The sequence below is a fragment of the Tupaia chinensis genome, unplaced genomic scaffold (assembly GCF_000334495.1).
Source record: "Tupaia chinensis unplaced genomic scaffold, TupChi_1.0 Scaffold138407_1, whole genome shotgun sequence".
NCBI lineage: Eukaryota > Metazoa > Chordata > Mammalia > Scandentia > Tupaiidae > Tupaia > Tupaia belangeri.
In genome coordinates, this window is record NW_006198305.1 from 1924929 (window position 1) to 1938645 (window position 13717).

The 13717-nt window shown below is 40.1% G+C and overlaps 1 protein-coding gene and 1 non-coding gene across 3 annotated transcripts in view; one reads left to right on the top strand and one right to left on the bottom strand.

Annotated features, from left to right (window-relative positions):
• NDUFAF6 (NADH:ubiquinone oxidoreductase complex assembly factor 6) overlaps positions 1-13717 on the top strand; it is a gene marked incomplete at its 5' end in the record, with an annotated part of 38250 nt that overhangs the window by 12352 nt on the left and 12181 nt on the right. For both annotated transcript variants that reach the window (XM_027765471.1, XM_014592734.2), the window contains 4 exon segments: positions 3458-3514; positions 8449-8551; positions 10208-10341; positions 11919-12020. In XM_027765471.1, coding sequence (XP_027621272.1) covers positions 3458-3514; positions 8449-8551; positions 10208-10341; positions 11919-12020 — 396 coding nt within the window.
• Positions 4921-5027, bottom strand: LOC114004523 (U6 spliceosomal RNA). Its single transcript, XR_003546660.1, has one exon. It is a non-coding gene; the product is annotated as a U6 spliceosomal RNA (small nuclear RNA).

The following is a 13717-nucleotide window of genomic DNA, read 5'->3' on the forward strand; positions in this document are numbered from 1 at the left end:
GACCCGGTGGCTTAAAACTCACGCCGGGCGCGTGTGCGTGCGTGCCCAAGATCCCGAGAGGAGAATGGAGGAGAAGGGATTGTGGCGTGACCATCCCCCCTGGGGGGTGATTTCTCGCTTTCTGTCTCTATGTCTCTCTCTGTCTGTCTGGCGAGCGCACGCGCCCTACAGTGAAAATCTCTCAAAAAAAAAAAAAGAATTATTTTTTTAAACATTATTTATTTATTTATTTTTTAATTTAACCAGAGTGAAAAAGAGATTGAGAAAGAGAAAGTGAGAAAGCAAGCTGCCAGGTCCGGGACTCGAACCGCAGTTGGCCATGTGGGAGTCCAGTGCCCTTAAACACCATGTCACTTTCCAGCCCCTTGAGCCAACGTTTTAAAAGCATTTCTTTGTTTCATGAGAGAGAGAGAGAGAGAGAGAGAGAGCGAGCACAATAGGGTCTTGCCATGCTGTGATTCTGCCTGTGTAAGTATCCTTTTAGCCAGCTAGGATCACTGGCGCCCTAGAAGTGCTCAACCCTGGATCCAAACCCTGGGCCTTCTCATGAAGCTCCAGTGTTGTGCAGCAGCATCCCACCACACCCACTCCCGAGAACAATTACTGACTTTAGTAAATTTAACTTTGATAACAACACTTTTTTTCTAATTTTCCATTCATATTTTAATTTTATCTGTTGACCTGATTATGTCCACTATAGCATTTCCTCCCTCTATAGGGTCTTAACAAGTATTTAGTTGTCTCTTTTGCTTACTTTTTTTTCTTTTATTGAGAGATTTTTGCTATAGGATACATTTGTTTGCCAGAGAGACAAAGAGAGAAGAAGTGAGACATCACCCCTCAGGGGGGATGACCACACTGTAATCCCTCCTCTTCCATTCTCAGGATTCTGAGCATGTATACACGTGTACCTGGTGTGTGTTTCAAGCCGCCAGGTCTGGGAACCATAGTCAGCTATGTGGGAGTCCAGAGCCCCAACCACTATGTACCTGCTGGCCTCTCTTTAGCTTTCTTTTATCTAGAACATTTCCATAGCTTCTCTTTGACTTTTATGACCTTTACTTTTTATTTTTAAGAGATTTTTGCTATAGGGTGCAAGTGCTCACCAGAGAGACAGAAAGTAAGAAATCACCCCTGGGAGGATGGCCATGTCACAATCCCTTCTCCATTCTCCTTTCGGGATTTTGGGCATGCACGTACATGTGCCTGGTGTGTTTTAAGCTGCTGGGTCCAGGGCTCAAACCGTGGTCGACTATGTGGGAATCCAGCGACTTAATCATTAAACCATCTGCTGGTCCCAGATGTTGACAGTTTTAAAGAGCATAGCCCCCTTCACTTTTGGGGGTGGGGGGTAAGTAGGACTTTCATTTTGGATTTGTCTGATGTTTTCTCATGATTAGATTGGGGTGTTGATTCTTGGCTAGGTGAAACGTCCTTCTGAAGTTACCACATCAGATGGACCCGCTGTCTATCTGTTCTTTATTGGTTTTGTTAATTTTCATTACCCATTCAAGATGTTGCCTTATCTTCCTACTGTGTAATTATAACTACCTTTGCTATTAGTTTTTTAGTGTTTTTTTTTTTTTGAGGGAGGAGAGATTTTTGCTATAGGGCACTTATGGTCCCCAGATAGACAGAGACAGAAAGCGAGAAATCACTCCTCAGAGGGGATGGCCATGCCATAATCCTTTCTCCTCGATTCTCCTCTTGAGATACATTAGTTTGAAGCCTCTAGATCCACTATGTGGGAGTCCAGTGACATAACCATTATACCATTTGTTGGTCTGGTCCCTTTGCTATTAGTCAACTTTCTTTAAGGAGACCCTTTTAAGACTATGCAAATATCCTAGTCCTCATCAAAATGTTCTAAACTGGAGCTGGCAGGTGGCATGGTAGTTAAGGGCTTCAAACTCCCACATGGCTGACTGCAGTTCAAATCCTGGACCTGGCAGCTTGTTTTCTTGCTACCCCACCCTTCCAACCCCTCACCCTGTCCCTCTCTGGTCAAATTAAAATAAATAAATGAAGTTAAAAAAAAAAAAAGTTTAGGGAACAGCAGGTGGTGTAGTGGTTAAAGTGTTAGACACTCCGCATGGCCAACCGCAGTTTTCCCAGACCTGGTGGCTTGCTTTCTCACTTCCTTTCTCTCTCTGGTCAAAATAAACAAACAAATAAATAAATAAAATGAATAAAGTTAAATTTAAAAAAAAGTTTATTAAATAAATTTTCTAAACTAAGCAGTCATTGTTGGTTCTTGTATGATTCTTTCTTTACTGTTCTGGTCGCAACATGATAATATCCCAACCCCAGAGCACTGTCCATGTTTACCTTTGACACTTGGCATTCTGCTAAAAGAGCAAGCTCTCGCCTATAATTGTGTATTTGCTTATTATTAGTGTGGACTTGTTCTGGGTTTTTCCCTGGTAGTTTATAATTTATTATTGTACTTTATTTTTTTTTTTTTATTCAAGTTGTACAGATTTGGACAGTGGGGACCCCTTTGAACTGGTTCCTCTGTCCACATGATGTGCCTCCATCACTTTCGTGAACACTTTCTTACTTTCTGGCGCAGTGAGATACTCCAGGATGATCTTGAACCTTCCTCGTCCCAGCTCTGAATCCCCTCTTTGTCTAGTGCCCCAGTTCCTATGAGGGAAGTGGTGTTAGAGACCACGATCAGGGCACTCGTGCTCTTTCCTAGTGGGGTGTCTTTACTAGTTAAGATAACGAGTTCCCCTGCAGGCGATTTTTGTTCAAGGGTTAGTAACTCTCTTCATTTTTGGAGAAGTGTTTGGCATTTTGTTTTGTTTTGTTTTGTTTTGTTTTGTTTTTGCCAAATAGAACCTTTATCCTGGGCCAGATAGTGGCTTGGTGGTTAAGGCAGCTGGGTCTCACATGGCTAACAGCATGGTTCAAGTCCCAGATGTGGTGGCTTGCCAGTCATGTGTACATGCATGCCCAAAATACTAAAAGGGGAAATGGAGGAAAAGGGATTGTCATGACTGTCCCCGTGGGGAGTGCTTTCTTTCCTTTTCTCTCTTCTCTCTCCAGTGAGTGCACATGCCCTCTAGCAAATGAAAAAAAATTTTTTTTTATCCTATGGGAAAAGATTGTAATAAGTAAATGTAGAAGTTGGGGTAAGTCACATAACAGATGAGTTTGGTATTTAATTTTTGTTTTGTGTTTTTTGAAAGTAGAATCATTCAATTACTGATAGTACAGAAAAACAAAGAGGTTAGTAGAAAAGTATTAGAAAAATTATCTTTACTTGGAAATGTTTTGAAATGTTTTCTAGGCCATTTTATTTGCCCGTAAATTTTCTTTTAACACAGCTTTCTCTCTGGTGACAAGTTATTTCAAATATTCCCACCTAGTTTTGTATTTGGTTTGTTTATTCAGATCTGCCAAATTCATGTCTAGTACTTTGTAAAAACTTACAGTATGCTTGTTTTCTTAGGCTGTCAGAAGACATAACTTGACTAAAAGATGGCTTATGAAAATCATTGATGAAAGAGTAAGTTGAAGTTTTTCAACTCTTTAAGTTTTTCTTTTCCTTTCTAAGCTAAGTCTTAGGGCAGAAATGTTTCAGTATATATATTAATGTTTTAGAGCAAGGAAACTTGTAGAGAACTATGCCCTTTTTTTAAAAGGTTTTTGCCATAGGGCACATGGACACACCAGAAGAGACAGTGAGAGGGAAAATGAGAAATCACTCCCTCGGGGGATGGCCACACCACAGTTCCATTTCCTACTGGGATTTTGGGCCTGCATGAACCACATACCCCACATGATTTTCAAGCTGCCAGGTTCAGGACTCAAACTATAGTCAGCTATGTGGAAGTCCAGTGCCTTGACCACTGTACCACTCGCTGGCCCAATAACTGCTGTTTTATACAGAGGCAGGTCCCTATGTGCCATCCACCACCACCCTTGCTCTCCTACCTAGGCAGATAGGCAAAGACAGACAGAGACCTGTGTGTGCATAACCACATTCTATTATTTTTTTTTTAATTGAGGTTTTTGCCTTATGGTGTGTATGCTCACCAGAGGGAGAGACAGAGACAGTGAGAGAGAAAGTGAGAAATCACCCCCCCTCAGGGGGATTGCCATGACACAATCCCTTCTTTCCATTCTCCTCCCAGGATCCTGGGCATGCACGTACACATGCCTGGAATGAATTTTAAGCCACTGGGTCTGGAACTCAAAACTGTGGTCAGCTGTGTGGGAGTCTAGCGACGTAACTATGTCATCTGCTGGCCCCTTATTTTTTAAAGAGATTTTTGCAATAGAGCATGTGCACTTGCTGGAGAGAGAAGGACAGAGAGACAGAAAGTGAGAAAGAAATCATCCATCCTGGAGGGATGGCCATGCTGCAATTTCTTTTCTTCTCGGGATCTTTGGACACATATACAACATTCCTGGCCTGTTTCAGGCTGCTGGGTGTGGGACTCATGGCAGTCAGCCATGTGGGAGTCCAGCAATATAACCATTATGCCATTGGCTGGCCCCCCTATTTGTTTTTTGTTTTTTTTTTTTCCATACACAATATACTTTATTCATTTTAATAGATCTGCAGATTTTCTTATATGGCTAACTCATAGCGTATTTCAATCCTTTACTGATGGACACTTAGGTTTTCTTCTTTTCCTACCATGTAATTTTTATGCTTCTGCAGTAACTTAAATACTTAGTTCCCGTTTCATTCTTTCATTCACTTTGGAGAATAATTTCAGTGACCATGACCTCTAGTTTAATAAATGCTTGGAACCGTCAAATTTGGTGGCAATACTGTATTACGACTCAATTTCAAGCAATAGAAACCCAACTCAAAGTAACACAAGAAGGAAAAAAAAAGAGGCTATTTATTGGTTCACATAGCTGAAGAGTCTGGGAGATTTACTAGCTTCAGGCACAGTTGGAAAAAATATGGAACGCCTCACGAATTTGCGTGTCATCCTTGCGCAGGGGCCATGCTAATCTTCTCTGTATCTTTCCAATTTTAGTATATGTGCTGCCGAAGTGAGCACTCCCCCTATTTGGTTTTTAAAAATGGAAATTTTCCTAATTATACAGAAGTAGTGAGAATATATTATAAATAAACTTTTGTGTATCTGCTACCCAGCTTTAGTAATTATTAACACTTGTTTAATCTTCATTTATGTTATACCATCTGTTTTCACTAATCCCCCTTAGATTATTTGATCTGCAGATGCATATATATCTTAAAAGACAAAAAGACTTAAAAATATAGCCACAGGGGACCAGCAGTTGGCGTAATGGCTATGTCGCTGGACTCCTATGTAGTTGACCGTGGTTTGAGTCCTAGACTCAGTGGCTTAAAACTCATGCCAGGCGCGTGTGTGTGTGTGCCCAAGATCTTGAGAGGAGAATGGAAGAGAAGGGATTGCAGCGTGGCCATCCCCACTGGGGGGTGATTTCTTGCTTTCTGTCTTTCTGTCTTTCTCTGTCCTTCTGGCGAGTGCACGCGCCCTATAGCAAAAAACAAAAAAGAAACAAACCAAAAACATAGCCACAGTACTATTTTATACCTTAAAAAATTACTAGTGATTCCTTAATATCATTAAATACATGCACAGTCATACACGTACTTTTGTGTACACCCCTAGTACTTGGATCTCTGTCCAGATAGTACAGAGAATAAAGAAACTGTCAGTTCAAGTGAATGAAATCCATTACTAGAATCTTAGAACTGATGAGACCAGCAGTTGTCGTAATGGTTACGTCACTGGACTCTCACGTAGTCAACCATGATTTGAGTCTTGGATCTGGCGGCTTAAAACTCAACGCTGGGCACATGTGCGTGCGTGTCCAAAATTTCAAGAAGGGAGAAGAAGCGATTGTGGCATGGCCATACCCCCTGGGGAATGATTTTTCACTTTCTGTCTCACTCTTTCTGTCTCTCTGATGGGCATGCACCTTATAGCAAAAATTTCTCTTAAAGAAAGGAGGAAGGCAAAGAGAAGGGGAGGGAAGAAGGGAAAGGGAGAAAGGGGGAAAAAACAAATGGAGTTCTGGGTCAGCCTGCAAATTGCTGTTACCTGGGCTGACTTGTATGATCTCTCTGACACACCACAGAGTTAGTGTCCTCATTGACCTGATATTAGCATATACTGTTTTCATGACAACGTAAGTTTACTTAGTTTACTTAGATATAATCTATTAACCAGAGGCAATAGTTACAATAATAAGTCCCCCAAAATACTAATAATGACATTAAAAAGAGAATTGCGCATTTGGGCTTCAGAGTGAATTAGCACTAAGAAAACCTACCTTTTCATGTCTCCTATTTTTGTAAGGTAAAGAAAATTAGATAACTCAAGACAAAGATGCCCTTTTTTTGGTTGTTTTTAATGAAAAATAACATTTGATACTTCAAGTGGGGAGTGTTTAAAAGACTGGAATTAAAAATAAATTTATGGTTTTAATACAACCCTTATCAAAATTCCTGCATCCATTTTTTGCAGAAATTGACGAGCTAATTCTAAAATTCATATGGAAATACTAGGAACTCAGAATAGCCGAAATAGCCTTGACAAAGAACAGAGTTGGAGGTCTCACATTGCCTGATTTCAAAAGTTAACTACAAACGTGTAATAAGCAAGCTGTGTGGTATTGGCTTAGGATAGACATTAGATCAATGGAAAGAAATGAAAGTATGGATATAAACCCATATATTCATATTCAATTGAGTGACAAGGGTGTCAAGACTATTCAATGAGGAAAGAAGTCTTTTCAACAAATGGTAATGGCATAAAGGGATACCCACATGTTAAAAAATGAATTTGGATCCTACCTCACACCATATAAAAAAGTTAAACTATATTAAAGACCTAAATATTAGAGCAAAAAACTGTTTCTCCTGTTTTAAAAAATAAATAAAATGGAGTAGAGGGCTATCCTAAGCAGCTCTGTATCTCTAGTCTATAGAAATGCCAATTATCCGGCCTCCTGGCAGCTTAATAGTTAAGATTGTACACGACTGATCACAGTGTGAATCCCAGTTCCAGGGAGATGAAAAACACATCGGCACATATGTGTGCATGCTGAAAGTTCTGACAAGATGGAGAAATAGAGGGGAAAGGATTGCTAAGTGACAGTGCCCCACTGGGGATTACTTTCTCCTTCTCCCCTCTGTTCTCTCTCTACTCTGACAAGTGCATACACACTGGTCAATTTAGAAAAAAAAAGGGATAGAGCCGTCAGGGGATAATATTTTTACCCTGATAATAGGCTTAAGTTTTTTATTATAAATAATTTTTAAGGGAGATAGACGCTGGTTACCATTCTCCTTTCATTCCTAGGTACCTTTTCCTCATCATGTGATGGGCACAAGAGTTTAAATGTGTGCATTTGAATCCTGTCCCCAACATTTATTAGCTGTGTGTCTTGGACATGTTACCTAATGTTTCTGTGCCTCAGGTTCTTCATCTATAAAATGAAGGGAGTTGTTAGAGTAAGAAGAGACTATCTGAACTGCTTAAGTTCGTTTCTCTTGAAACATTAGGCTTTAGAAGGAATTAGAAGTTAAGCTACCACCATGTCCATGGTGATAGGTACCTTAAGATTACTCCTGAGTATTATTTTGAAGGGTGATTTGTAATCATCAAATGTGTAGAACTGTAATTTTCTTAAAAATTTCTTTTTTCCCTAAGACAGAGAAATAGACAGGTACCCCTTACCAGGTCCTGACACCACAGTCCACCCCCAGCCTCAGCCAACCCCAATCCAGGGCTCTGGTATACCCAGAGTGTTCAGGGAGGTCCCCAGATGCAAACCTTTTGATAGAAGCTACCCATGAGGCTCGTTAGAACTTTCACTTTATTTTTAAAGAATTAATTTATTTAACTTCACTTATTTACTTACTTATTTTAATTTGACCAGAGAGGGATAGCATGAGAGAGAGAGAGAGAGGGGAAAATGAGAAAGCAAGCCGCCAGGTCTGGAATTTGAACCGCGATCAGCCATGTGGGAGTCCAGTGCCCTTAACCATCACACCACCTTCCAGCCTCAGAACTTTAATATTTTAATCTCATTTAGTGTACTAAACATATGAAATTATATATTTATTCCTTATCATTCACTTCTTTTTTTGAGAGAGATTTTTGCTAGAGGGCGTGTGTGCTTGCCAGAAAGACAGAGAGACAGAAAGTGAGAAATCAACCCCCAGGGGGGATGGCCACGCCACAATCCCTTCTTCTCCATTCTCCTCTCGGGATCTTGGGCATGCACGCACACGCTCCCGGCATGAGTTTAAGCCACCAGGTCCAGGACTCAAACCATGGTCGACTGCATGGGAGTCCAGTGACATAGCTGCTATGCCAACTGCTGGTCCCTATCATTCAGTTCTTTCGGGCAAAAGCATAGTGCCTTTTGTCAATAAAATGTTGGCAATTCCGCAAATTAGATTTGCATTTTCTTCAATTTTAGGAAAAAAATTTGGATGACAAAGCATACCGTAATATCCAGGAACTAGAAAATTATGCCGAAAACACACAGAGCTCTCTTCTTTATTTAACACTAGAAGTATTGGGTAAGTTGTTCTTCTGTTTCATACTTTTCAAATAAAACATTTTTCCCAATTTTAGTCTTTTGTAATTTGGCAGTCTAGCTAGTTTAGCACTGAAGTTTTTCTTTGTAGGACTTTTAAGGGAATATCTTTATTTGTTTCTTTTTTCTTTTCTTTTCTAAGCAAAAATATGTATATCTGTTTCTTTGGAGTGCAGGCTAATTATATACTTGGGCTCTCACAAAAGTACTTAAGCTACCTTATGGGAATGCTATACTTCATATTACAATAATCGCAAATGGCTTTACTCTTTTTCCAGCACATCTCCTGCAGTTTGAAAGATCTGTAGCCTAACTCTTTCCTCACTGTCAGTAATAACTTTGCCATGTAAAAGAAAAAGTAGAAATAAAATTATATTTATTAAAGTTTTTATGAAATTTTTCTCTCCTCCCCTCCTTTAAAAAAATTACTTATTTATCTATTTATTTGTTGGGATTTTCAAGTCACCAGGTTGGGGACTTGAACCACAGTTGACCATGTGGTAATCCAGCACCTCAACTACCACGCCACCTGCTGCCCCCCTCCCCTCCTATCTTTTAAGAAAAGTTAAATGATACTTTTCTTCCTCTGACAGTATTCCAAGTTAGCAAGGTCTTACTGTAATGAGGAAATTATTTGGACCAAGGACAATACCACCTCATTTGAAGAAGGTTCTATATCTAGGTTATATATCTGTGTCACCCTAAAAGAATAATACAAGTCTCCATTGAATTTCTAGGCCTGTTCTGCCTGCATCCTTGGTGACACGCACGCCATCACAATGAAAGGAGGGAGCAAAGAACAGAATGTTAGTCCGGGATGTGCTTAAAATGATGTTGTGTGGAAATTGTGCTGAGGAGAAATGGAAGACTCATAATGTTTTTCTGTGATATCTGATGAAAATTCAGAATGTGTTTTTGGCGTGCTGTTGTCTGAAAAAAAACTTTTATTTAATGAAGTTGAGATTCAGGGCTAGCCAGTGGCATGGTGGTGAAGGCAGCTGGATCCCCCATGACTGACTGTGTGATTCATATAGAATCAGATTAAGCAGCTTGAAAAACACCAGGTATAGATGTGTGCGTGTCCAAAATCCTGCAAGGAGAAATTGTGATGTGGCCATCCCCCAATGTGGGGTGCCAGTGGGGAGATGCTTTCTCACTTTCCTTCTCTTTCTCCAGTGTGTGTGTGCACCCTCTAGTGGGGGTAAAAAAAAAAAAATATATATATATATAGAGAGAGAGAGAGAGAGAGAGAGAAAGGAGAGAGAGAGAGAGAGACCTAAATTCTTTTAATCAGATATAAAACATAGGATGGACATCTGTTTTTCAAGACTTTTTTTGTTTTGTTTAGGTGATTTCTCCATATTCTGTTTTATAAATTATTTAAAAATTTTATTTATTTATTATTATTATTATTTTAAAGTTTGTTATAGGGCATGTTTGCTCACCAGAGAGAGAGAGAGAGAGAGAGAAGAGAGGAAGTAAGCCACCAGGTCTGGGACTTGTACCATGGTTAGCGATGTGGGAGTATAGCGCCTTAACCACCACACCATCTGCTGTCCCCATCTCCATGCTCTTTCTCCTGATTGGTTATGTACTTAAAGAGAATTTAGCAACCTTGTTGTTTAATTCCTAAAATCAGGTATAAAGGATCTTCATGCAGATCATGCCGCAAGCCACATTGGAAAAGCACAAGGCATTGTCACATGCTTGAGAGCAGCGCCCTATCATGGGAGCAGAAGAAAGGTGTTCCTGCCCATGGACATTTGTATGCTGGTAAGGCTGCAGTTTGCACCTTCTGATAATTTACCTCGGAACATGGGGGCTTTGTCTCTGGTTCTTTGTTTTATCTGTTCAGCCATGTCTGCTTTGAAAAGAATGCTTATCGCTTCCTGAAATGGTTTTCCTCTTTTGGACCTAGGGTTATTGAGTCAGAATTTTATGACAGGCATTTTAGGGTCTCCGGAAGAGCTTTGAGTAAGAAGGTAGGAGGATCTTCAACATGTTCATGAAAAATGGATATTATAAAGAGAGAGAGAGAGAGAGAAAGAGAGAGAGAGAGGCACCCCCAACAGCGTCTTCATGCTATCAACGCTGGCATCTCAGCAGTCCTACAATGTAAAGCTAGGGCCTTTCCTATGAGGGTCCAGTTGTGTTACCACTGCCCCACCACCCAGTTCCTAACCCGTACTTTTTTCTTTTTTAAATAAGCCTGTGGGGGTCAGTAGGTGATAGATACTTCCACATGACTGTCCACGGTTCAAGTCCTGGTCTTGGTGGCTTGCTTTCTCACTTTCCCTTTCTTTGTCTCTCTCTGGCCAAATTAAAATAAATGAATGAATAATAAAGTTAAAATAAATAATTCTTAAAAACAAACAAACAAACAAAAAACCTGGCATCTGGCTGGTCCCAGAGGAGTTTTATTGTTGTTTTAAAGATTTTGGCTATAGTGTCGCCAGAGAGAAGGAAAGTGAGAAAGCACCCCCTATGGGAGAAAGTCACACTGCAGTCCCTTCTCCACTTTTATCTCTGGATGTGGGGCATGTATGGGCACACACACACACACACACACAAACACACACACACATGCTTGGTGTATTTTTCAAGCTGCTGGATCTGGGACTTGAACTGTGTAGCAGCTGTTTGGCATTCCAGCTGCCTTAACCTCCATGCCATTTACTGGCCCCACTTAACTTAAACGTTAATTGCATTTTTTTTTAAGAATTATTTTATTTAACTTTATTTATTATTATTATCATTATTTTCCAATTTGATCAGAGAGAGAGACAGAGGGAGAGAGAGGAAGTGAGAAAGCAAGCCACCAGATCCGAGACTTGAACCATGGTCCGCCGTGTGGGAGTCCAGCGTCTTTAACTACCATGCCACCTGCCGGCCCCATTGCATTTTTCACAAACTTTCTGAAGTCCTTTTGTTTGACTATAGTTTCATGTCAATGCCTTTCATGTTCATCATAGCCTGTTTTTATTTTAGTGGAGGAAGTAGTCCAGTCAAAAAGAAATCCTGTTCATAAGAACTCTTGTTTTCTGTATGCGATGCATTGTGCATTCTTTTCAACCTCCGTGTGTGTGTGTTGTGTGTGTGTGTGTGCGTGTATGTGTATGTGTGTTTCGTGTATTTTTATTGTACTTGCATCTGTTAATATGTTATCGCCTATTCCAGGTGTGTGTGTGTGTATGCACACACACATATATATGCACATATGCACACATATATATTCTTAAAACAAAATAGGCATTATATTGCACATATTATCCTATCACCTGTTTTCCTGAGCTAAGTTAGGTTTAAGTGTGCGTTTGAATTCCTAATATAGTGTATATTTTCCCACACAGCATGGCGTCTCCCAGGAGGACTTTCTACGGAGGAAAAAAGATAAAAATGTGAGAGATGTCATATATGACATTGCCAGCCAGGCACACTTGCACCTAAAGCATGTAAGTAGCCTCTTCTTGTCAAATCGCTGAGGAAATTGTCATTTCTAGATGTGGCTGTTCTTAGAGCTTGGCTCTAGTATTCTCAGTGTGGCAGCCTTTATTTTTTGTTGGATTCCCAGTGGCTTTACCTCAGGGGCTGTTGTGAAGTCCTCCCAACTTTAACCACCCCTTCTCTCCCTCTCAGCTAATGAGTGCACCTTTTACTGAGTTGATGAGGCCTGAGCTTTCTCAGGCAGGCTCTTCTGTGCCATCCGCTCACTGCTTCTCTCAGGGTCCAGGGTCCCTCTTCCAGGACTGGAAATTTTCCACTTTGCCTCTCTGATAACTTGCTGCTTTTGTCTCTTCTATTTGTGGTTACTGCCTTCTGAATTTACACAGCCCATGGACCCTTCTGTCTCTTACTTTTCTCTCCTTTTCTTTTTGAAATTTGCCAGAGGGCGTATGTGCTCACCAGTGAAAGAGAGACAGGGAGAGAGATTAAAGCACCCCACCCCTTCACGGGGATTGGTCACTCCACAATTCCGTTTTCATTTCTCCCCTTTTTGGGACTCAGGTATCTTTTAGTTTTACTGGTTGAGCACTCCTTTCAGAACTTCTTGAAGAGTGGGTCTGTAACTGGCAAATTCTTTCAAGTCTTGTTTATCGGAGAATGTTTTTATTCTTTCTTTCCATATGAAAGATAATATTGCTGGGTATAGTATTCTTGGTTGAAACTGTTTTTCGTATAACACTTTGAATATATTTTCCCATTGTTTCTGATGAGAGGTCTGAAGTAACCTGACATTTCTCTCTTGCCAATTTTAGTATCTTGCCTTTGTCTGTAGATTTGACCAGTCTGGCTATGATGTGTCTTGGAGAATATCTTGGGTTGATTCTGTTAGGGGTCCTTTGTATTTCTTGGGTCTGGATATTTGAATGCCTCTTTAGATTTGGAAAGTTTTCTTCCAAGATTTCAAGGAGTAGATTATCAATGCCTTTATTAGTTTCCTCACCTCCTGGGATACCAATTATTCGAATGTTTGGGCACTTAATGCTGTCTACTATTTCTCGTATAGTATTCTCATTTTTTTGGCTTATTTTCTCAGTATTTTTGGTTGTTTTTTCCTAGGTCAGAGGTTTTGCATTCCACATCCGAGATTCAATTTTCTGCATGGACTAATCTTTTAATACTTTCGAGGGACGTTTTGATTTCCTGTATTGCAGCCTTCATCTCTAATAGCTCCATTTGATTCTTTTTTATGGTGTGTATTTCCTCTTTCAGATCATGAAAAAATTTCAGCACCTCCTGGAACTCATTGTCTCTTTTCTCCTGCATCATCTGGAGTTCATTATTTCTCAGCTCTTACATCTCGTTTAGTTTTGTCACTATGAATATTCTGAAGTCTCTATCAGACATTTCCAAGAATTCTACTGTACTGTCTGTACATGATGAGGTATTGTTCTTTTCCCTAAGGAGAAAGATATTTTCTTGGTTTCTCATGTTTTCTGTGCCTCTGCAGTTGTTTCTGGTCATTCTGTCCTCTGCAGTGCTTAGCAATATGGTATCAACAGTAAGATTAGGAGTTCAGATTTATAGAAAGAAATTTCTTCGTTAAAGCAGGAGGTTCAATAAGCGTTGAAGATTTCAATGACTCTAAAAGAATTCAGATACTGTGTACCTAGGCCTATCTAGACATTAAGTGTGTGGAGAGTGAAGC